This window comes from Lepidochelys kempii, chromosome 1 (assembly GCF_965140265.1).
Source record: "Lepidochelys kempii isolate rLepKem1 chromosome 1, rLepKem1.hap2, whole genome shotgun sequence".
In the NCBI taxonomy this organism is placed as follows: Eukaryota; Metazoa; Chordata; order Testudines; family Cheloniidae; genus Lepidochelys; species Lepidochelys kempii.
The window spans coordinates 184,547,947-184,572,040 of record NC_133256.1 but is presented as its reverse complement, the minus strand read 5'-3'; the positions used below and the strand labels follow the sequence as shown (position 1 = coordinate 184,572,040).

The window sequence follows — 24,094 nt, the reverse complement described above, 5'->3', positions numbered from 1 at the left end:
TGCATGCTCAACCAAACAATAACCAAAGAAACTTTGCTTAAACTTAAGAAAGCCCCAAACCCAAATCTTTGGGCTGAGACCAAGACTGGATAGATTTATCCTAAATGAAAATGTGTTACATTATGTGAATCTGAAAACATGGTATCACCTTTACAACCATTTTGCAGCCTTCTCTCTGGTGGCCACCTATATGAATTCTTCCATAATACATTAATTCATTAAATTTTGGGAAATGTTTTGAGATAGCTGAGTGAAATGTATTATAAACTACAATTATATTATAATCACAAACGAAGGTCTCAGTTCTGTAAACTGCTCCATGTGGGCAAATCCGTGCACTTGCCTAGAACTCCACTGAAACGAACAAGACTTGGGGTAGGGTCTTGCCTGCACAGACCTATTTGCAGGACAAACAAAATGGCAATACAGAATATCACAAAGGTAGTAGTTGCCAGCTATCATGATTTTATTGTGAGTCTTGTGATATTGGGTGTTATTCTTAAAGCCCCAGTTCCTGGAGTCAGGTGATCACAGGAGAATCTCAGTTTTTGTTTTTAAAAGGTATGTTTCTAACCCTCCAGGTTGTGGAGACAAGGTCAAAAACATGACTCAAATGCTCCCCAAGAGCTCAGAATCCAGAGCAAATTAAATGGTGTTTAAATCAATCTCATGATTTTCCAGTGCTTGCGGTTGGCATAGCAGTATAGGCCATGCTCACCCGAGAGGAACATGATCAGTACTCGCAGGTTGCTAATGTTGTTTCCCGGCCTGATGGAAACAGTGCTATTTTCCCTTATAACTGTGTTACGTTATGTACTAGGTGTGAATTTCTGTGTGTGCAGGTCAGCCTAGGTGTACATCCACTTGGCTGTGAATGATTCACCAATGGGTGTTGCACCAGGAAAAGGTGTGAATGGAGGTGTGAATGGCTGTGCAGGATAAGTGCTGGAATGAGGAGGCCACATAACCACAGAAGCATGTGATGGATAGATAGATAATCACAGCAGAATGCATGTGTGTGGGGGGTGGGGGGGAATAAAGAGAGAGAACAGACAGATGAATAGAATGGATAATCTAACGGGACTGTGTGTGTGTCAAGGGGGGGAATGGACAGACAAGACAATCACAGCAGAGTGTGTGTGTGTAGGATGGATAGATGGGAGGGGCGCATGTATGAATACACAGATGTGTGTGTGGTGGGGGACGGATGGAATAAATGGAAAACCATAGCTGAGGGGGGGCATGTATGGATGGATGGATAGATAGATGGATGTGTGTGGGAGATGGATGGATAGGAGGGAATGGGTGGACGAATGGACAGATAAGCGCAGCAGTGTGCGCATGCGTGTGGGAGGGATGGACAGACAGACACAGACAATCACAGCAAGGTGTGTGGGGGGGTGTCTGTGTTAGAGGGACACAGATAACCACAGTGGGGGGAGAGGGGACAGGACAACCACAGCAGTGTGTGGGTGCAAAGAGACAAGAGGAGGGGACAGATAACCACCGCAGAGCGTGTGCATGTGTCGGGCGGGGGGAACACACACACACACACACACACACACACACAAGCACAGCAATGTGGGGGTGGGGGGGGAGGAAGGGGCGCACACGCACGGGGAGGAGGGCGGGCTGCCCTGGCCGTGTCCTTGCAGGCCCAGCCCGGCGTTACTCACTCGCGGTGCCAGAGCTCCCGCAGCCGCTCCCAGCCCGTGCCCGGGGGCTGCGCGGTGCCCAAGAGCTGGGGCGCCGAGCCCAGCGCCCGGCCGCTCTCGGGGGCTGCCATGCCCGGCTGCTGCCGCGGGAACCGCGGGCGGGCTCCAGCCTCCGGTGCCGGACGCCTGGCTTCCCCCGCCTCACCCGGCGGCAAGAGCGGCCCCGGCTCGGCCTCGCCCCGCCCCGCCCCCTGCCGCCCAGGAGGGGCAGCGCAAGCAGCGGCCCTCAGCGGCCCCGCCGGGGACAGCCCGGCCCCGCACCTCACCGGCCCAGGGGCCGGGCGGCACCGCTGCGGCCCCCCGCGCCGCCCTGTCTGCCCGCTCATGGGGCGGGAGCCGGGCCCTGCCGCCAAGGCGCCGCACCAGAGCCCCCCTAGGGGCTTTCCAAAGTCACGGACCACGCCCTAGACAGTAGCGGGGCAATCTACTCCTGGGCAATGATTTGATGAATTTTAATTTTTGTTGGTTTTCAGACGATCCCAAAACAGATTTCTACTGATCTGTTCATGATTGAAAAGTACTGAACACGTTATGCCGCTGTATGTCCACCTAGAGGCTAATGGTGAACTGCTCACTTCTGCAGTTTATGGTGTCTGAGTGCTCATCTAACTTGTACAGTCTTGTTTCAGCTTTTTGATTGCCTGACTTGTGAATTTTATAGGGGAGGAAGAAAAACAAAAATATTTCATGGAAAGACAGTAGGGTGACTATATAGCAAGTGTGAAAAATCCGGACGGGGTGGGGGCTAATAGGCACTTATGTAAGGAAAATCCCCAAACCTTGGGATTGTCCCTATAAAATCAGGACATCTGGTCACCCTAAAACACATGTACAAGTTTTCCTAGGACTTACACTTTCTGCCAACATTCATGTACAGATATTTGTGGAAAACTAATAAAAAGGGTCACCAAGAAGATTGTTCAAATAAAAGCTACAACTTTGCTCCAAACATTTGTGAAGAAATTTTGGCAATACTGGCCCACTTCTATTACATATGTAGCACCACTGAAATACAAGCACCTCCAAAGTGGAACATGGCAACCAGCACCCAGTACAACAGCCCAGAAATGGGATATTCCAACCCTCACTTAATGAAAAATTACTAGGGAATCTTTAACGTCCACACAAAGTACAAAAAGGATCTTGGTTTGTAAGATTTAATTGACCTCCCTTCCCCAATAAAGGGCAAGGAGCTTCATTTATCTACTTCCAAAAGAGATAGGACAGGTTTAGCCCTATTGTGATTTGAATGTATGGTTGGAGGAAGTTGTGTTTCACTCCTATTGCTTAGTGCCTCTGCTTATGGTCCCTTACATTAGTTTTCTGTATGGTTCAGTAGGATAAAAAGATATTTAAAAAAATACAAGAAATGAAACCAAAGCTATATTCCTTTTTGAAAATGCAAAAAGTATAGTCCAGGGAAACCTTAACCATACTGTACCCAGAAGTGAAGAAATACAAGAGGGAGTAGTACTTCCCCTCATACCTCACGATCTACAATCCTGAGCTGGTCCTTGTGTACTTTAGAGTTCATACTTTTTTTCGTCTTTTTAAATTCTGACTGGAAAATTAGTGCTGATGCTCTAGAGACAGAAGTCTTGCTGCTTATACCCATTCAAAATGCAACTGGAAAAGAGAATTTGCCTGGCTCATTGCTTTGACTACATCATCCTTTTCTGTCCCTCCATTGACTCACCCTTCTCCAGCTCATGGAGCACAAACTACATACCTTCACTTTCAGAGCCCTTCCCAGCCTATCCTCACCCTACCTATGATATACGCTGTTGAGTTGGCTCCTGCCTCTGCATTGCTAATGATGCCAGCCTTCATCACCCACTTGTTGGTTTTAAAAAAAATGCACCTTCATGTTCTCTCCCATGCTGTCCCTCAAGCTTGGGAGGAGCTCCCCTTAAACACCTGTAAAGATAACTCCTTGTTCTCCTTCAAATCCCTCCTTAAAGCTCCCCTTTGCCATGATGCCCACAACCAACTTGACAAGTTAGCCAGCTGGTGTGCTGAGACCTCTGCTTATCATACTTACCAGTATTGGCTCACTGTTTCCTTGGGCTCCCCCATCTGTCTTATTCACCGGTTGTCTCTTGTCTTAGATTGTAAGCTCTCTCAGGCAGACACTGTCTTTTTATTGCATTTGTACACTGCCTATCACAATAAGATCCTGGTCCTTAACTAGGGCTCCTAAACTACAGCTGCATTACAAATGATATACTCACAGAATAGGGCAGTTTTAACACACTGCCCCAAGAATGTGTTACAAATGTTACTCTGGAGGGAGAAACCACCCCTAGGGTGGAGATGGGACTCCAGTCTCCTGCCAACGCAATCTTTGGCTTTTCTACTGAGATGGGCAGCAAGGGGGCCAATTAGTCACACCTGGTTTAGTGATATGTCTGCCTGCCTACAAGGAAATGAACTCAGTTCCCTAAATTATTTCACATGGGCCACTGAACAGCTATCGGATGGTAACAATTCTTACCAAATCTCTACCAATTTTGGACAAGATTTGAACTAGTGACGTAAGGTACATCCACACTTATGGTGATGTGTAGAGTACAGACACTGTACGCCCAGCTAACATGGGTATAAATAGCAGTGCAGACGGTGAGACATGGCTTACGTGAGCAGAGTGCCCTCCATGCCTGAACTCCCAGGGTATATACACTACACGGTTCTCTACACACCCAAACAGTGCCTTCCATGTTCACACTATTTTTACCAGTGTAATGCCCTGCTGCCTTCCTGCTCTCTGAGCCTTTCCAGTCACGGGTAGCTACACACCACAATGACAAAAGGTGGACACAGCCTGACTTTCACTGTAGCATTCAGCAACCCGTGTAGTGCGTGTACTCTACATGCTCCCTTAAGTATAGATATAGCTTTAGATGTGAAAGGCTCCACTTATCAATCCCATTCCCATGAGCTATGCAATTCCTCTAAATAGTCTCCCTAAAGAGAACAAATGGTAAGGAATGTATTATTGCTACATCCTGTTGGGTAGAACAGCTGTTGACTGTCCAGTTCCTTTATTATGAGAGAATCATTCTTTTGATTGAGAAATAATTCAGCCAGTAAAAAGGGTTGTTGATTTTTTGTTTTTAATCCAAAAGCACTTCATTAAAAACAAAAAGGGTTTAAAGATACAGTAGATAAATCTGTTGTATCATTTCAGATAATTCCATCACCTCATTAAAACCTGTCATTCAAGCTTTTATTAAAAAGTCTTCCAATATTACACAGTTCTGACTCCAAGTTATTCATTTTCTAATTTAACTCTTTTACATGCTGGGTCGGGTCAGCCCAGCCAGTGGTCCTGTAATTGGTGCTCTGCACTAGAAATTGATGTTTGCCTGTCATGTCTAGTCCTCCTTGCTCTGTACTGGGGCCTGATGTTGGGGTGTGTTTGTGTGTGAGAACTCTGCAGCACCCCAATCTGCCAGAAGTCAGAAAAATCAGGTCATGGCTTTTTCTATTCCTCTGATTCAGTTGACAAAGGAGGAGTAGGGGGTAAGTAGTTGCCTCCATCTCCCCTCTGTTCCCTCTCCCCACCCCACCAGTTATCTACGTAGAACATGGCCAGCCGAGTTGCAGTACTTACATAAGATGCAAAAACCTCAAAAGAGTGAGACTCCAAGCAGATGCTTACGCTGTTGTGCTTTCAGACAGTCTTAGCACTTTACTTCATTCTGCAGTGAGCCCACCACACAACTAAGGAGCCATGTTGAAAGCTGCAAAAAGAAGTGTTCCAGTGACATCCGACCTTTCATATTCAAAGCCAATGTGCTGAAAATCAGGCAAGCTGGTACTGTTAACACAGCCACATGGTCTAGAAGACAGAGTCTCAACTCACAGAGACGGACAGTTCACAGCTTACATGGAGAAGATACCCAATTTTTAAAACGTAAGGTAAAAGCATCCAAAAGAATGCACAGACTAAAACCTACATCCAGCTATCCTTGGTCAAAAGACAGGTGGTTATGCAAGGCCTTGAGATTATTTAGAGCAAATGCAAGGGACAGGAGGCATGCCCCTTTGGGTTGCACAGGCAGAGAACACTGTACATTATGATTGCACCTCTCATCTCAGGATCACAGAGCACTTTAAAAACATTCATTCATCATCAAAACCCCTCTGTGAAGTAGGTAGCTTTGCTGTCCAAAGGTATTTTTTAGTGTCCAACATGGTGTTAACATCTGAGTGCTTTACAGACTTAAAAAAAACAACAACCCTAAGCTACCCATAAAGGTAACCTAAAACCCCAACCACGGCTGCTGACAGGAAACACCTATACCCAAACTGCCATCACACAATCACAATAACATTGCCAATTTGCCCCCAGTAGGAGTATACCTACATGGAGGGAGGCAAAGAGGATTTAAATAGGTCACGTAGTGGGCTTTGGATCATGCCCCAGGCCCTGACGACTCCCAATTACCACAATGGACTTTGGATCAGGCTCATAGTGAGTTAGAGATTGGGGTGGTAACAGAACCCAGGAGTCTTGATTGACAGTTCCCTGCTCTAAGCACTAGACTCAACTGCCTCATTGATTATATATGTTCTCCAAAAGTTTTGGGTCTAGCTAGTGTGATTCAGTCTCATTGCTCAGGAACTGTTTTAAAGTAACAATAATGCTGCTTGCTGTAGCTTTACAGCAGTGGTTTCCAACCTTTTTTCATTCGCAGATCCCTTTGAAAATTTCAAATGGAGGCATGGACCCCCTTGGAAATGTATTGTCTGTACATATAGTTGAATTCTGTTCAGTCAGTTTTCAGTCTAAGTCTTTCACGGACCCTTTAGACATAGTCCGCAGACCCCGGTTGAGAACCACTGCTTTAGAGTATGAGATAATAAATCTAAGGGACAAAGAGTAACAGAAGATACACCAGTCTTTCAATTTTCAGTGACCACCAGTCCCAAGCCTTGAACTGGAAAGAGAACCACACTGGTTTTAAAGTTCTGTTTTCAAGTGTTTGGAGACCATCTCATCATAGTTTTTCCTCCTCTTAACTTTGTAAGTCAGGGCTTTAGAGTATTCAGTCAGCAAAGTCTCCCAGTAACAAGAGACATCCTTCATCTGCAAGTGGTCCATGATGAACTGGTGCCCCCTGGAGGCAAACAAAAATAAAGTGACAGCCCAAAGTCAAACTTTGTTCTTGTAAAATGAAAATCCTTGGATTTAGCTTTTTTATATCAATTTTCCCAGATTTTTTTTTAAATGGGGAAATATGAGAATTTGGATGTACAGTGAAATATACTGTTTATTATTAATGTTAATGTGACACCTTTCATTACCACTAGCAGCTCTGATAACTAATTATTCACAAGACAGGTACAGCCTAGGGAGTGGCACTGCAAGCTTCCCCTACATTGCCCCACCAATCAGCCCTGTTTGACATTTACTCCCAGTGGTGGTGGCAGCATTTCTGTGAAATGGACATTTGTTCACTGGGGCTAACTTATTTCGTACCATGAACAAAAGTTAGTACCTCTTTGAGGGACTACTGACATGGATCAGATTTGAACAAGAGGCCTAAAGGTGAAGAGTTCTGTTGTCCTGGTATAAGTACCCTGAGCTCGCCACTCTCCCTGCTTTAACTGCTGAAGATAGATACATTGTGCGCTGTTATCACCAGGCTGTCCTTGACAGGTCTCTCTTTTGAATGTTGTACGGTACAAAGAGTATTGGAGGACAGGTGTTTGACAGTCAGAAAGAATACACAATTTACCTCTCTGAAATTTCTTGTGCTACATCATCATTTTCCTTCACAAACTGCAACAGCTCCCTAAAAGGAAAAAGAAAAATTGCAACTAAGTATTGGCTCAGTGCAGAATACCACACACCCAGCTAGTGTGTTGTGGTAGAACTAGATTTGGGGATTCTAAAGCCAAACGTGATTGGTGCTGCTACTTTCATACCAGTCTTGGGGGGGAAGTCCTGAATTCTGGCAGCTGACGAATATTTGGAACCATTAACGACTAAGATGACTGCTCTCCTTTTTACTTTGTAAGTCAGAAATGCTGAGGGTTTGTCTCAATTTTCACTTCTAACCTTTTGGTTCAAGGTGTGCTGAACATCGGACACACCAGATCTGGCCCAGATCTCAGAATAGATATTACTACTAAAAAGGTAAGGCATAATCAAAAATACCTTCAATAATCAAACTTACATTAGAATAATGTCAACATTTATTGTGTCTCTCTAATGAGCCTAATATATTCTCCCTCTACATGTCTATGGCTCTAAACTATTTCCTGTATGACTAATATGCACTGAGAATTTTGTTTCTTTTACAAAGAAAGGAGAATGACATGTATACATCCCCCTCTCTCTACAGGATCAGCAAATGTCACATGATGTTCTTTCTACCTTTGGTGCACTGAATACGAGACAGAGCGTTGGTATTTGTCAGTATAACCCAAGCCTGATCATACATTGCGTAGCATGGGTAGCATACAGCCTACTGCATGAAATAATCTGTATAACACACTTGGGATCATTGAGTCATTCCAAAAAATCACCTGTAGTTCCTACCTGACATCAGAGAGGTCTGGTTTGACTGGGATGTAATGTACCCAAGGCTTCAGCTGTGGGTAGAAGAACTCCAGCCACTCTTCCCCTACATGAAAGACTAATGAGCCACACAAGAAGAGGTGTTTGAAGCGGAAACTGGCTGCTACCCCCCGGAAATTAAACAGGTATCTGTAAAAAGAGAAGCAAAGACATTTGATTTTGTATTGGTATTCCCCATCCACTAACTCAGGATTTTTTTAAATCACTTTTTTGAAACTTTGACTGCTTTTTAAAATCTGAAATGCTAAGTGCCCTCACCTCAAATGAAAAATGTGTGTGGAGAGACTAGGCTCTGGCTAACAAGTCTGCATATTCTGTCCCCCCTGCCTCTGATGTAAGAACTAGTGAGAAAGTGAGAACAGAGACACTTCACCTGCCAAGGTCAGATTTCAGGTTCCTTATTTCCCTGTTTACATTTTATAGCATCACTGAGTCCCATACCAGACCAAGAGCTGCATTTCTTATGCCATGGTAGTTAGCGATATAAACAACTGTAGAGAACCCTGAACTCAAGGTTTGGTAGGGAAGTAAAAAGGACACGCTTAATTTTAAACATTTTGGTTTAAGGGAGGCTTTTGTAGTTAGTTTCCACAGAGCCCTTCAGTTCTCTTTACATTCCAGACTTGGTAGTCTCCTGACACTGGCATTTAAAGAGGCCAAACTAAGCTCTCCCAAACCTTCAACTGACTCCATGTAGGTGCAGAGATCTGACTGCCTCCATGGATTCAGTTCCAGGATTGGGGCCTTAAAAAGAAAATAATGCATTAAAACAAACAAGCCTAGCAACACTAACAATCAGACAAGATTTCAGCAGCTCCTGAACATATTTACTGAACAAAACCTCACTTGTATTTGCAGTGATCGACCAGAGGAATTTCCTTCGCAGGTGGTTTCCCGAGAGTGTCCTTCAAGAAAAAGACACTTAAAAAAATTAATTCAATACAGTTTATTTTCTGATCACATTTTGTATGAGGCTTCTTTTTCAACAAACCATAAATAAGGCTGAAGTTTCAAAAGTCTCCCTGCTCATGGGAAAACCCACCCAATCTGGCTTCTAACTGCATTAGCATCTTTGGGGGACTCTCTCGTCTTTACCTAAGATATAGTCTCTGTACGTTAAAAAACATTCTAAGAACAAGTCTCTTACTTAATGACTATAAAGAGGGTTAGGCTTTAGCAATTCATCTTCCTCATCTCTGTGTGCACTGGAACTTTTAACTTAGTAGCGCTGGGGGAAAGTGTTGTTGGTTAATGCAAGGAACTGTCAAAAAACCTGCAACTTGTCCACAGAAGAGTTAACAGTCGGCCGCAGTGAGAGCTTCCCCCATCACAGAGGAAGGGTTGCAACCTCCTGAGCAGATGCAGATAGCACAAAGCTATGTTGGTCACTGACACCCAGACCCTCATCCTCAGCAGACTGGCAGCAGACACAAACCCTCCATCATGGAGGCCAAAATAATCTTTGCTACTGTCTCTGGTTGCTTCTCCCACAGGTCTAAAACCTCAGTGAACAACAATGGCTTAAACTGTCCCCTAAAGAGCCTGCTCTGCTACCACAATCTGAATCTAAGTGACTGTCTTTGCAAACTGACAAGAATTTTCCTCACTGATAATGAAATACCTCAGTCCAGCTTCCTAGAAGCTGCAGGGGCAAAATGCCCTTAGCGGGTCAGATTTTTCTTCTCAGAACCACAGAAGGTTGTTATGGGCAACAGTTCCTCCACAGCCCTCATGTGTGGAGTCCCACGAGGCTCTATCCCCCCTCCCCCCCCAACTATTGTTCAGCACATATATGAAGCCTTTGGGGGAGCAGGTCAGGCAACCCGGGCTGAAGTGCCAGCCATTTCCAGATGACAGCACCCAACTCTATATCAAACGTGAGCAGCACAGTCTCCCAGATTTCTCAATGCCTAGCCAAAAGCAGCACCTGGAAAAAGGACAGTTGGCTAAAGCCAAACCCGGGGAAGAATGAGCTAATGCTAGTAGAAGAGGGAAGCACTTCAAAGAACTTGCTTCCCCCATTATTGAGGGCATCTGCCCTCAATTTGTTCAGTCAGTCTCTAGCTTTGGGGTTCATTTGGACAGGTTAAGGCTACTAGATGCTCAAATAACCACAAGGGCAAAAGATAAAAAGAAGAGTGTGCGCTAGTCCATGAAACACAGACTGGGCTACAGCAATCCATGAATTCATAACCTCCTGGCTTGGTTATTGCAACTCTAGGACTGAAGCCACCCACCCTGAGAAAGCTCTAACTGGGATAAAACACCAGTAGCATCACAGGTCACCCTGACCACATCCCTCCAGTGCTCCACTCTCTATATTCAGTACGGAGTGCATGCAGAATTCACTTCAAGGTCCTTTCCCTGCTATTTAAAGCCCTCTGTTGGATTGACCATTACTACCTGTGAGAGCCTCTCTCCCTCTTTGACTCTGAGCTCCCACAACAACTTCGATCCACCACAACAATGAAACTATCGACCACCAGGGGAAGGTTCATAAATGCTGGAAACAGAACTTCATAGGACTTGTGTTACGCTATGGGAGTCACACCTGAAAGAGATAGGAATGACCCTGGCTCTCACAGCATTCAGCTCTACATGGAAAACTCATCTCTGTGATGCCACTTTCCCTTAAGAACCTCTTTTCTCTCTCTCTCACTCACACACACACAAAAAGAAACTCCTCGAGTTACTTATCCTGGGGGGAGGGAGGGGAAGGAGGGGCTTGCTACTTATTTTTAAATACTTGTGAGCTCCTCAGAGACTGCAGTGATGGGGCCATGCAAGTGCCGGTACCTACATTAGATAGATACAGTTATCAGATGGCAATAATTTGAATGCCTGACTTAGAAATGGCTTAACTAGTGACACAGCCTCCCCCACCCCCACCAGTATTATCACCAGTCTCGTAAGAAGCAACATTTACATAAAACACTTGAAATTGCCCTTTTTAAACTATTGCTTCCTAAGCTGCTTATGCGGTTGGCTCGTTAGTGGTTACTTTTTCAGATTTCCAGGCCTGGTTTTTAGTGTACTCAGCATCGACGAGTTCTGGGTTCTCTCGAGACAGAACAATGAGGGGATCCCTCTCAGGACTTGTTCTGCAACAGAAACAACATTCAAATCAGTCAATGCCATTCTGCAGGTCTCCTAAGCTGCATGTCTGCATGACAGCCAACAAACAATGGGATTCAAGACAGAAATACCTCCTGGTCTCTAACAGACTGGTTCTTGTGTGGCCTGAAGGCAATATTGCTAAATGCTGCTCACAATATCTGTAGGAGGACATAATGGGGGAAAGGGGTTCATGCAATGGAATAACTAAGTGATATTCCCGTATCCCATTTAGTTTTAAGTGGTATATTCTTCAGACATTATTCAGAACAAACCACCAAAAGAGCTATATTCTCTTCGCGCCTGATCCTGAGAGGTGCTGATTACTCTCAATTTATATCTAAATCATGAAGTTAAGAGATGATTAGCATCTTTTAGGATTAGGCCCTTTGTTAGGAGAAAAATTTACATGGGTGTGACCTGAATGAAATCTTCAGTCTCTTTGTCTCCTGAATACACTATTGATAGTCGCACATTTTAAAAGTCTGTTTCCTTAAATGCACAACCTATAAATAGGAAAAAATAGTCTTCTTCCTTACTCCCCCGCATCCAGGTATCATTGCTGTAAGGATACCTGATGATTCCCTGAAGTGCACTGCTGCAGAGAATTACAAAATAAAGCATACAGATGCCCAAAAAGGAGCTATGAGGATACCAGACAAACCTCCCAATGCATATCAAAGTAGCTGAAGTTCCCATTGCAAGGGAAGCGAAATACAGAACAAAGAGTCCCTATTTAAATCATTTATTAAGAACTAAAACAGCTGAACTCTTCATAGCACACCCATCACCGCTATTGTTATATGTATGTCTTATTACACTAAATTAGTTGCAAATGACAGCTAATGCTTAGCACATGAGCTGAGAGGATATTGTACAAGGGGGTGCACCCTATTTGCTTTTTAGAAACATATTTTGGTTACATTTTTTGGTTAGTACTTAGAGAGAGAAAATTTCCCAAGTCCAGACAGCTGACACCGTAAGGCACTGCAGCTGGGAGCAAGCCTCCCAGCCCAGGTCGACGGATGCAGGCTAGCGGGGTTTGTGCCAGCACACTAATAAGTAGCTGTGTGGATGCTGCGGCAATGGTTGAGGCTCACACTCGCCACCTGAGCTTATATCCAGGGAGTAGAGTGGGTCTGAGCTTGGGTGGCTAGCCCAAGCCTCCACTAGTGCCACAATGTCCACCACTGCTATTTTTTAGCATGCTAGGGCAAGTCGCTTCCAGCTGCAGTGCTGACCTACCCCTAAATGCACCCCCATGCAGCTCCACTACTGCTCCTCAAGCCAAACTTATTGTGCTTTGTTGCTGACTGAAACAGAAACTAGTGATTGGACCAAACTCTGTCAGGTACTTTTCTTCATGAAGTGGACAGAAATAGCCAAGGCTACGTGGTGGGGTGAGGGTGGAACAAAGCATTAGTGCTGCACAGCAAATGTTTCCCTTTGGCATGGTCTTTGCAATATCGCCTACACTTAGCACAGGAAATGTCACGGCACTGCACATACTGCTTTTTAAATGGCAACTGCTGTGTCAAGTAGTACTTAAAGATCCCCAGAAATAAAAAACTAGTGCATATTTTCCTCAGCCTTATTTTGTACTTCATTAAACTGGCACCTGTTAGCAGCCTATATTGCCAGAATACCTGGAGTTGGAAAATACACTCACCTGGATCCTCGAAAATATCCTTTGGAGATTTTTTTCTTCCACGGCCATTTTTCTGCAGATCTAAAAACATTTTTTACTATGTGGTAATAAATAATTTAACACAAGCAGGAAAAAGTGTCATCAGTTTCTGCAGTATAGTCACATTTCATTATTCTTGAGGTTTGATGGGAACCAATTCTTTCATTAGAGCAGAAAAACATCTCAGCTAAGTCCAACAAAATAGGCCTTTACCACAGATGGTAGCTCTCTAGCCAAGATGTTATAGGGACACTGTCAAGATATCAATCTATACACACAAAAACAAACTCTTTCCTGTGTTATCAGTAACACTGTGAATTATTGAAACTTAAATCATTTTAAAACTCCAGTTCACATTTCACTACTTATGCTGCTGCTTTTCTTTTTTTGCATTTCACTGAGCACAGATCATGCATATCAAATGGGCAGTTTCCAGGCATTGTCACTTTCTACTTCTCTTGTACATGCAAAACACTGTTAAGTGCCTAACTTTGCAGGCTAATGTTTGCACAAACAACTTTCACTTTAAATTTAAACAAATAATTGAACCATTAGAAAAACAAAATAAAAAGAAAGTTTAAATATCATGTGTCTCTCAAGTGTACATTCACACATCCACCAAAACACGTGCATGTCAGAATTGTTATCCCACAGGATTAGTTTTTGTAACCCTTGTCCTTTCTTCCCCAATCCTTTCCCCACTGTTTGTTGCTCTCACTTGTGTCTTGTCTAAAACATAGGTCCCACTCCTGCAATCAGCTCTGTGCAGGTAGACCTTTGCACGTGCATGGAGGCCCAGTGAAGTCACTGGAGCTCCATATGGGTCGGAGGATCTGTGTGCATGGATCGGATTGTACATTTTTTAAGGTGGAGAGTTATTTTTAAGAAATCTTACCATTAGGTGCCTGGTGTAGTTCTGTGCTCGAGAAAGAATGATTTTTTTTTTTTAATGCTCCTCCACAATTTTTTTTAAACCTGTATTTTGGGCCTCAATTATTGCCTTAGGAATTCAAGCAGGAAAACATTTAACTTTGGGGTCTGTTGCTAGCAGATCTTTGCTTCAAAATGCTTTGCTTCCCATAGCATTCCTATATTTGCTCACTTTCCCCTATATTTGCTTCACCTACACTACAAAATTAAATTGATCAAGGTTATGTCTACATACAGCCACTGCAGCAATTGAATCACTTTTGCAGATCCACATTGCGCTCCTTGTGTCAGTGGTACGTGTCCTCACCAGGAGTGCTTACACCAATTTAACTGCCAGTGTGGGGCATTGTGGGATAGCTTCTGAAAGGCAGCAACAGTTGATGTAAGCAACACAGTGTCTACACTGAGTCAACCTGACTACATCGACCTAAGCATTACACATCTTGCAGAGGTGCAGTTAAGTCGGTGTAGTGGACGAGTTACATCGGTGGGACTGACATTTTAGTATGGATGCTTACAGAGTTAAGTCGATGTAAGCTGCCTTACGTTGACCTAACTCTGTAGTGTAGACCAGACCTAACAGCTGCTCTCTGAGGGAGACCAACCCTTAGACTGACAAAAGAATATTATGGCCACATGAAAAATACTCTCTCACAAACTTCTCCTGTCTTACTAGTCAGTGACTCTGGTCCCCTACGGTATGTCTACACTACAATCACACACCCACGGCTGGCCCATGCCAGCTGATTCAGGCCCCTGGGGCTGGCGCTGTGGGGCTGTTTAACTGCGGTGTACACATTCTGGCTCAGGCTGCAGCCCGAGTGCTGGGAAGCTCACAGGGATGTCTACATTGCAATTAAACTGCAAGCCTGGATGTCTACACTACAATTAAACAGCCCTACAACCCGAGTCCCACAAGCCCGAGTCAGCTAGCACAGGCCAGCCATGGGTTTTTAATTGCAGTTCAGACATACCCTTAGGTCAGTGGTTCTCAACTAGGGGTACACGTACCCCTGGGGGTATACAGAGGTCTTTCGGGGGTACATCAACTCATCTAGATATTTTCCTAGTTTTACAACAGGCTACATAAAAAGCATTAGCAAAGTCAGTGCAAACTAAAATTTCATACAGATGATTTGTTTATACTGCTCTATATATTGTACACTGAAATGTAAGTACAATATTTATATTTAATTGATTTATTTTATAATTATATTGTAAAAATGAGAAATTAAACAATTTGCAAGCAAACCATTTTTAAGTGAGGAGAAGCTTGGGGGTACTCAAGACAAATCAGACTTCTGAAGAGGTACAGTAATCTGGAAAGGTTGAGAGCTACTGCCTTAGAGAAGTCCTGTCTCTTCTCCTGTGTAAAAACAGCCCTCTGAGCACAAGGTGATTTGGCTTCAGGAAAATAGACCTAAGAGGCTTAGAAGTTATTGTCACCATGTTGCATCAATGCTAGGAGGTTCTCTTGCGTAGTTATGCTGAGCTGTTTCTTTTCTATGTAAAAAACTCCTCTCTCCTGAAACATACCTTCGGAGGTCCTCTCTCATTAAGTCCCAGCGCCCAAGACCTGTGGGGTAAATTGGCCAAACAGCTGGTCCCCCTTCCCAAAACGTCCAGGCAGGATACATGATATCATGGTACTCGGAAGTCTTAAAAACAAGAAAATCAGCAGGTACACATGTGGCCATGCATTTAACCAAGTTTCACGCTCACTGTTAAGAAGAGGAGCAGCTGAGTTTTGTTTAAGAAAACAAAATAAACACACAAAGGTATTTAGCCAGTACACATGACAAGGATGATTCCTTGTGACTAGCCTGAACATAAGCTTCCTGCCCAGCTGGTGTTAAACAAGCCATTCTTGTGACTTGTCTGAACTTCTTCTGGTTTCCAACAATCTGTAACATTTTACTTTGGGGAAATGTTTCAGTCAAATGCCCTCACAGATGCGGAGCATGGATTGCAGGTTTATCCAGGGGAGCAGAACCAAGCTTAGATTCTGTTTCTCAGTGTATTGCCCTCACCTACCGCCCATCCTACTGGCAACGTAGCAATGCTGTCCTTGTAGTACTGGGAGGCCACATGCCCAACAAATAAAGAGGCTGGTTTTGTGTGTGTATATGTATGTGAAGGGGAAAGAGGTGCTATGTGATTTGCTGAACAATCAAACCCGGTATCCTGCCTCTGGCCATGTCTAATACCCGATGCTACAGAGGAAGGGGAAGAAAAACCCATAATGCACCAGATTAGTTGTGCAATGCTCTACATGGAGAAAAAATATTCTTTCTGACTACTAGCATGATCAGTGAATACCCTGAAGCATGGCTTTGATTACCTTTTTAAAAAGATATGTATTATGTATAGCTACAAATGTTATTATTGTTCATAAAATAGGCAGGACTGTTATGATCATTTCCTGCAACACTTTGCCATCTAGGCTGCTCATGGCTTCTCTTTAATTCACTTCAGACTTCCTAGGGATCATCCTACGCATAGACACCAATTCCGTGGGTGCTCCGGGGCTAGAGCACCCAGGGAGAAAAATTGGTGGGTGCTCTGCACCCATTGGCAGCTCCCTGCCCCGCCCCCTCACCCCAACTCACCTCTGACTCCTCTCCTGAGCGCACCGCCACGTCCTGCTTCTCCTCCCTCCCACCACTTGCGCCGCATAACAGCTGTTTCGCGCAGCAAGCGCTGGGAGGGAGGGGGGAGGAGGAGGAAAACGGCGCACTCGGGGAAGAGGCGGGGCCAGGGATTTGGGGAGGAGTCCAATAGGGACAGGGAAGGGGCGGAGTCGGGATGGGGCCAGGGCACAAGCACCCACTGGCGCCAAGGAAAGTTGGTGCCTGTGCCTACAAGTCACCATAAGGACATAATCCCTTAAGTGATACCACTTAACTTCACTGGTCAAATGGCCCTTATCAGAATTGAGCATCCAACAGCCTATCAGCACTTCCCCAATGGCTCTGTAGACGCATTTGTACTGCACCCCCAACTGGTATCTGAGCAGCTGGTTCCATTGGCCACATTCCGCTTGAAATAAAGAAGGAACTTCAATAAACTCCCATAATTTTTCACAGCTGTGATGTAATCCTGAGGCTACAGTTCACTGGTGTCACTCTTTAGCTATGAGAAAAAGCTACCATTACTTTTCTGGACCACTAACCAAGAGGATTATAATATGCAAATTAACTCAAAGCAACTGAGTTTTTAGTGAGGCCACAAGCCCGCTCCCTTAACAGTGATCTTAAAATCAAACTATAACTTTATCAAAGATCTAAAGAGAATAATGAACCACAGGGATAATGGCACTAAATCCAGTGGTGGTATGCATCACCCCACTGTTGGACAGATGAGACACTGATCTAGAGTATGAGCTTGTTTGGGAGTCATTCCCTTCAACAAATTTCTAATTCTTTGCACTGGAGAGCTAGAAGGAGAAAGTCTATAAATATGAAGAGCCAACAACTCTGGGTTTTGTATCTGAAAGAAAAGGGTAATTTTGACTCAGAGCCCTTGTGCATTGGAAAAAGAAAATACATTGTGGTAGAACCCTCAACTCCCTTAAAAATTCTTGTGTCCCATTAGGAAAGGAATGTGTAGCTTCTTACTCTTGTGGCTCCAATGAACTAGAGCATGAAATGCAGGTCACAGTGTCCCCCACTACCACAAAGATGCCTGCAGTCTCTCACCTTGCTGAAAGAGAATACTGGAATGACTGGCTTCATCCACTTGGGGACCTGGGGGTAATCTCGCACATTGATCACCATCTCCATGTCTGGGAGGCGGCCGATGATCTCCAGAATGAAATGTTCAACCCCATTACATCTGCAGAGAATTGACAAACAACCAAAAGCCATGAGCAAAAGGCTTAGTGTCACCAGGCCTTCGCTTCCCCCACCAGTTATTGTTCTGAAAGGGCAGAGCTGAAGAAGAAAAGAAAAGAAAAGCTAAAAGGGAGAACAAAGCTGGAGGACACAAATGCTGAAGTATGAGATGGCCAGGTTTGGGGCTAGTTAGAAACAAAGACAGTGCCAAAAAATTGCAGCTGAGTTGTGGACAAGCCATGGAAAATTGCAGAAAAGTAAAATTATTTTTCTGCAATTTTCCACTGTCAGCCACCTGGGGCTGAGAGCAGGGACTCCTGCTGTCAGCCTCACATACAGTGTAGCTCCGACTGTCAAAACTGTGGTGGAAGCCTACTACTGTAGAATTTGCAATTTCCGCAATATCGCAGGTTAAGTAGGGCCTTAATAATAAACATTTACATAGTATCTTTCATCCAAAATCCCCAGAACCACTCAACAAAGCATACAATCTGTAGGCAATAGACACAGCAATCACTCCACCCACCATTGAAATTCAGGGAGGCAACATAATAACGGTTTCAGAGCGCACACTACTACTCAGCTACTTAGGACAGGAAATCAAGACTACCGCATCCAAATGAAACTGCCTGGGGAATCTAGAGAGGCAGAATGTAATTATAATCACGCAAGGTAAACACTCCTACTCTGGCAGAAAAAACTGCCCGGGGATTGTTTATGATAAGTGGTCAAAATCTTAGTTTTATGACTCATTTGAAAGAGTACATTTCAAGCAAGACATCAGGCTGGAGCTGGCTCTATGGTGACTCAAAAGTGGCATGGCACCAACCAAATCATCATTAATACCACTTACTGAAGAGCCTGGGTGTTTACTAGAATCTCCCATCCACGGACTGACCTAACCCAACCATAGGAAATGTAATGGGATAGCCCTTATTTAGCATTTGCATCCATCACAGAAGAGTTATTCACCTATTGAGTGACTGAGGAAGCCACAAACATAATGCAACAGATCAGAAGAGAAAAAGATAACTCTGTTAAAGTGGTTTCTCCCCAAGTGGAAAGATTCGGTCAGTAGGCTGTGCACTAGCAGAAGACGCTGCAGTTCAATTCCTCTGTCAAATCCTTTACTCTCAAGCACATAAGCAGGGAAGGACCCCTCATCTGTTGCTTTCTAGGTTGGCAAGGGCCAAGAGCAAGCATTTCAGGTCACTTTGTAGCAGGGTGAAGTGATTTAAATTAAGACAATGTATTTAACTGATTTAAATCATATGCATTTTATTTTTTAAAACAAACTTTCTTTCAATCACGTTGAGATTCTGTAAAACTAATTTGAAAATTTGTGCAATGGCAACTTTATATTAATATGTACAATGAACTAGATAATAAATGCTGGGTTTTAAAAAAATGTTGTTGCTGCTAGGAGATTTTAATATTGTACAAAATTGCTACACAGAAAGAAAACCACAGAATATAGAAAATGGAGGCTCTTCGCCTGCAAAAACTTGGGCACAGAACTTTAGAAACTTTAGTCACACAAATAGTCCCACTGACTTCCATTACTCACATGCTTGAAGTTAAGCACATGCATAGAAGTTTGCAGTCTCAGAAGCTAAAACTATTCCTATTAAAAACTTTTCTCTTGGACAATTTTTAAAAAAAAACATGATTTAAAACAAAAAATACATTTATGAATTTTTTTAACCAAGATTTTCACCCATCCTGCTTTGCTGTGAACCCTCCTGGTTAATTGAGAGCAGCACTGATGGACCATGAAGGCATCTGCATCCAACTCTTTCCACTAAAGGAACGCCACTATGATAGAGGGTACAAGTGCAGGGGAAATGGATGAGAATCTTTCCTCTGGATCCTCTCACTCCATTGAACAAAAGAACACTAAATTATCCTCCCACACTATAAAGGTAGCTTGGGTACAGTCACTAGCCCTCTCTGACCCTCAACCCAACCTTGATCCAGGCAACAATGAAAAATATCCCCTTCAGCCAACCTTGCTCCCCACAAAAATTTAAGCCAGCCTTCTCTGGGACTCTAACCTCTTCTAACCCCTGGTCCAACTAATTGCAGTGGGGAGATTTCAGTCCAGTGCCGGCTTCATCAAGATCTCCCCTCACACAGTGGGATGCAGTCCTGTCAAACACTCTTCCACTCAGTAAGTGGTCACATGGCTGGTTCTGAAGTAATTTTTTATTTCCCTGTGGAATGGATGAGATTTTCTGCCTTGCTCTCACCTAGCAGGGAACATGCAGTCATGCTCACGATATAACTTGTTCTTGATGATCTGATAGTGTGTCCCAAGCTTCCGGCTAACCACATCTGACAGCAGCTCCTTGGAGATTCCTCCCTGAAAGGGAGCCAAGTCCTGCTCCCTAATGCTGAGAAAGAAGAGACACCACCTTTCATTAGACACATTAGGGAAGATATTACATTCCCAGTTCTCATGTTTCCTAACTTTACTCTAATGGCTTTCTTGTCTTCCAAGTACTCCACAGTGTAGGCTGCACATTTTGACTCTTCCTGCTCTTCCCACCGCTGTCTTCATTTAAATACGTGGTGCTGTTTTGAGGTTTCAGATAAACATGGGCAGAGACTAAATCCCTTTTCCACAAGATTGTTAAAGCACAGGAAGCCAGTGATGCAATCCTGCTCTGGAGGGGCCATCTGCCGGAGGGCAAACGGAGAGTTTAGAGTAGACTACGGTCCAGTTAGTCACCTGCTTTACTGCTGATGCTGCCAGCAAGGAGAACAATTAAGAGGGTAGCTTTTGTGTGTGGACATCCCTCCTCTAGGAAACAGCATGAACCACCAACTAATTCTTTGGAAAAAGAAAAGAAGTACTTGTGGCACCTTAGAGACTAACAAATTTAAATGTGCCACAAGTACTCCTTTTCTTTTTGCGGATACAGACTAACATGGCTGCTACTCTGAAACCTAATTTTTTGGGAAGGACATCAATAGTGTTTCCTTTAAAACTAGTTTTCCCTCCTTGGTTGAAGGTCTGATAGCTTAGCTCTCAGCCATTTCACAGCTACACCCCACCTATCCATGCATGGCAAGAGTATTTTCCCTCTAGTGCCAGAGGGCCCCCCAAGCAACCAGGAAAGCATGCCCTCACCTTTGGTAGCAGCTGCAATTCTCCCTTATACATGGTCTGTAGCCTTCCATTGCTCTGTCAGTCTGGTCGATGAAATGTTTCCATTTTGCACCTGGAAGGAAGAAAGAAAGAAGAAAAAGACTTAATATAATACATCCATTATATTATCACAGCAGCTACCAGGAGACGAATGGGCCTTCCAGTCCATGAAAGCCAGCTGGTCTGATGACAGCAATGGTGTGTGTCAAACACCACAGCCCACTTCTGTACTACTCTTATCCATGTGTCTAACACATTATATGGTGGTGCTGCCTGTAGGTGTGAGAGGAAGTTGAAGGTCCATGTTTATTCAATCCGTGACTTCTCCATTGAAACTGTCAGCAAGGGGGTGCCAGAGATGACAGTGGTTCTTTTAATGTGGATTCCTCAATCCAGACTGAAAGAACAGACTCAATTAACATAAGTCACTGAACAGGCATTAGGTAGCAATGACTCTGGTCACTGCTAGAGAGAGCTGGATTTGAACCTGTGGCTTAAAGGAAAGAATTTTTACTTGCACATGCTACCTAGTTATAACATGATCTAATGGCTAGAAATTGAAGATAGACAAATTCAGACTAGAAATAAGACATCAATTTTTAAGGGTGAGAGAAAATAACCACTGGAACGATTTACCAGGGGTCATGGTGGATTCTCCATCACTGACAATTTTTAAATCAGGATTGGACGTTGTTCTAAAAGATCTGCTCTAGGAATTATTTTGGGGAAGTTCTATAGCCTGTGCTGTATAGGAGGTCAGACTAGAAGATCACAATGGTCCCTTCTGGCCTTGGAATCTATGAATCAGCTCTCCTTTGATTTTTACCCTCTTCTGAGAGGGGGCAGAGAGAAAGCTCAGTAACGTCTGCCCCTTACTCTTCTAGGTACCAGAGACCAAATCTTGGATTCTTGTCAAGGCGTTGTCCTTACTCAACCAATCATCTAGATAAAGGGACATGTGCGATGTAGGTGCTGTACGTTACTAGTACTACTTCTAAGCAACTGGTAAACATGCACAGAGCCATCTCAAGAAGCAGCACTCTGCACTAGCTAGGCTACTCTCCTTCTATAACTGTAAAATACCTCTGCCACAAGGTGGACTAGCCTTTTAAGGGGAGTGAGGCTCATCCCGACCTGTGCCTAGTTTTCCACCTCCCAGGTGATGGGTATGGATTTGGCTGGTGGTTGCGCCATGGGGTCAGGCATCACAGGATGGTAGCCTGGAGTGAGGCTTCATATAAGAGGGAACCTGCTTTCTCAGGAATGAGACATCAGGAGTCAGGGTAGGTCTTTCCAGAGATGCCTAAAGTGGGTTGACTGGCAGACATACCCTGTTTAGAGAAGTCTGGGGAGCTAAGGCCTGATATAAGGGTAAAGAGTAGACACAGACCTACAAGGAGGCTCCTGTGGGGAGATCCAGAGTAAACCCAGGGTCAGAGAAGAAGCTCTTTACACCAGCTGGTTGAAGCTACTTGCAATAAAGGACAGCAGCAAAACTCTTAAGAGGGAAATAGGAGTCCAGGAGAGGCATCATGAAGTGGTGAGCCTGGAAAAGTCTCTGGCTTTGAGTTAAACTACTTTATACTAATAAATCAGACCCCAGAGTGGAGAGTAGCTTCATTTGGATATAGTAGCATTCACTTCCTGTCCTTAACGCTCCCTTAGTGTTATTGCATGCTGCTGAACAACTGCCATATTCCACCTCAGATGAGCAGTGGGTGAAGTGATTGATTTCTATATAGTTTGCAAAAGTATTCTGAGAGACTTCAGGTGCTGTGCAGAGGCTCTAAACAGAATACTTTTCTGTATTATAGAAAGACCCAGAGACAGATTCCTGATGGGTGCCATACATAACACAGTAAAGGACCCTGTCCCAAAGGCCAGTTACATTCTAATTAAGTAACACAGGTAACCAGTCCCCTCTTTCCACCAGCAAAAGAACTGCTTCTAGAAACCCTGGTTTGAATTCTTCCTTTGTGACAAGTTGGTTTAGAGCAACAAGATTGTGATTTTACATGATCAGGAAGTACTTAACAGGATCTCTGAAAAAGCCCAGGCAGGTATGAGAGGTGCAAGAAAACTAGGGACGCGGAGCCTGACTAATAGTGAGTGTACAGAAACAAGGCTGTCTTTGGGGTACCCCTTCCACTGCCTCATGGGCGCCTCTGTTCTAAAACGTATCTTGAGACTAGCTAAGTGGCACCCTGGGGACACGGCCGCCTCTCGCAGCCCTCTGCCTGCCGGTGCTGTGCACACCGCATACACCAACCTACCCTCACCCAACCACACCCCCATCTCAGGGCAGGCAAGACCTGTCCCACGGGGGCTAATCTGTACAGCCCGAGCCAGGGACACGCGCTACAAGCAGCCGGAGTTTGCAGCACGTTTCCTACCCCCCCAGGAGTAAGTTCCCCGTGCTAGGGGCAGGCGCGGGGCGCTGAGCAGGGTGGGTGGGTTCACGGCGGGCTGCGAGGAGACGGAGGGGGGCTGGCACAGTGACCAGCCACAGCCTGATCCAAACGGAAGGGGCAGCCTCAAAGGCGGCACCTAGGCGGGACCCGCCGGCAGGAAGGGACGCGGGCAGAGACGCCGGGGCCCGGAGCGGCGAAGGAGCAGCCCGAGCCCTGGGCAGGCGGCGAGCACTGGGGACGCAGGGGAGGCACGGCCCGGGAGGGGACCAGAAAGCGGGAGGCGGCAGCGGGCACAGCAGGGCGCGTCCCGGGGCTCTGGGGGCGGGAGACACATGCCGGGGGAGGGGGGGGGGGATTGGTGCTGCTGGGAGGGACGCGACACCCGTCCCGCTCCGCTCGCAGCCTCTCACCTGCGGCGCTGCTGCCCGGGCTGAGGGCGAACTGGGACACGGCAGCCGCCCGCAGCGCCCACGCCACCAGCGGCCCCATTGTGCAGCCCGGCGGGCAGTCGCCGCCCGCTCACTGCGCCTGCGCGCCCCCAGCCCGCCCCTTCACGTTCCATCGGGCCGCCGGCGTATTCAGGGATGGGGGGGGAAAAAAAAAAAAAAGAGGCCGCGGGAGCGGAGGGCGAAAAGCGCCCCGCACAAAGATGGCCGCCGCCGCA

The 24,094-nt window shown here is 45.1% G+C and overlaps 2 protein-coding genes across 4 annotated transcripts in view; both read right to left on the bottom strand.

Moving 5' to 3' along the window:
• TIMMDC1 (translocase of inner mitochondrial membrane domain containing 1) overlaps window positions 1-6,655 on the bottom strand; it is a 20,163-nt gene extending 13,508 nt beyond the window's left edge. The window contains exon 1 of one of the 2 annotated variants that reach the window (XM_073304513.1): window positions 5,329-6,655. Coding sequence is in view for 1 of the 2 variants with exons in the window: in XM_073304502.1 (XP_073160603.1) it covers window positions 1,677-1,786 (110 nt within the window). In the remaining variant the exon portion in view is untranslated. Of the gene's footprint in view, window positions 1-1,676; window positions 1,883-5,328 lie in introns of those variants that run through there. The other variant, XM_073304502.1, reaches the window with a different exon arrangement.
• Window positions 4,611-24,094, bottom strand: POGLUT1 (protein O-glucosyltransferase 1). Of its 2 annotated transcripts, XM_073304438.1 has the most exons (11): window positions 23,841-24,094; window positions 21,002-21,092; window positions 20,118-20,261; window positions 17,734-17,869; window positions 15,572-15,693; window positions 13,088-13,147; window positions 11,306-11,405; window positions 9,151-9,209; window positions 8,266-8,433; window positions 7,460-7,516; window positions 4,611-6,838 (listed from the first exon to the last, which is right to left on the bottom strand). In XM_073304438.1, exons 1-11 carry the CDS (start codon window positions 23,917-23,919, stop codon window positions 6,682-6,684), a joined length of 1,173 nt encoding a protein of 390 aa, XP_073160539.1. In that variant the 5' UTR covers window positions 23,920-24,094; the 3' UTR covers window positions 4,611-6,681. The 2 variants fall into 2 exon arrangements, with proteins under 2 accessions (XP_073160539.1, XP_073160548.1); XM_073304447.1 differs by lacking the exon at window positions 4,611-6,838 and having other exon boundaries at window positions 8,253-8,433.

What these genes read in the sequence shown, in the direction of transcription:
- POGLUT1 (XM_073304438.1), bottom strand. Translation starts at nt 23,919, where the DNA reads ATGGGGCCGCTGGTGGCGTGGGCGCTGCGGGCGGCTGCCGTGTCCCAG. An exon ending in AATTGCAGCTGCTACCAAAG is followed by an intron (nt 20,262 to 21,001) that starts GTGAGGGCATGC and finishes CTTCTTTCTCAG; the next exon opens with CATTAGGGAGCAGGACTTGG. An exon ending in CCAGACCTCTCTGATGTCAG is followed by an intron (nt 7,517 to 8,265) that starts GTAGGAACTACA and finishes TTTTCCTTTTAG; the next exon opens with GGAGCTGTTGCAGTTTGTGA.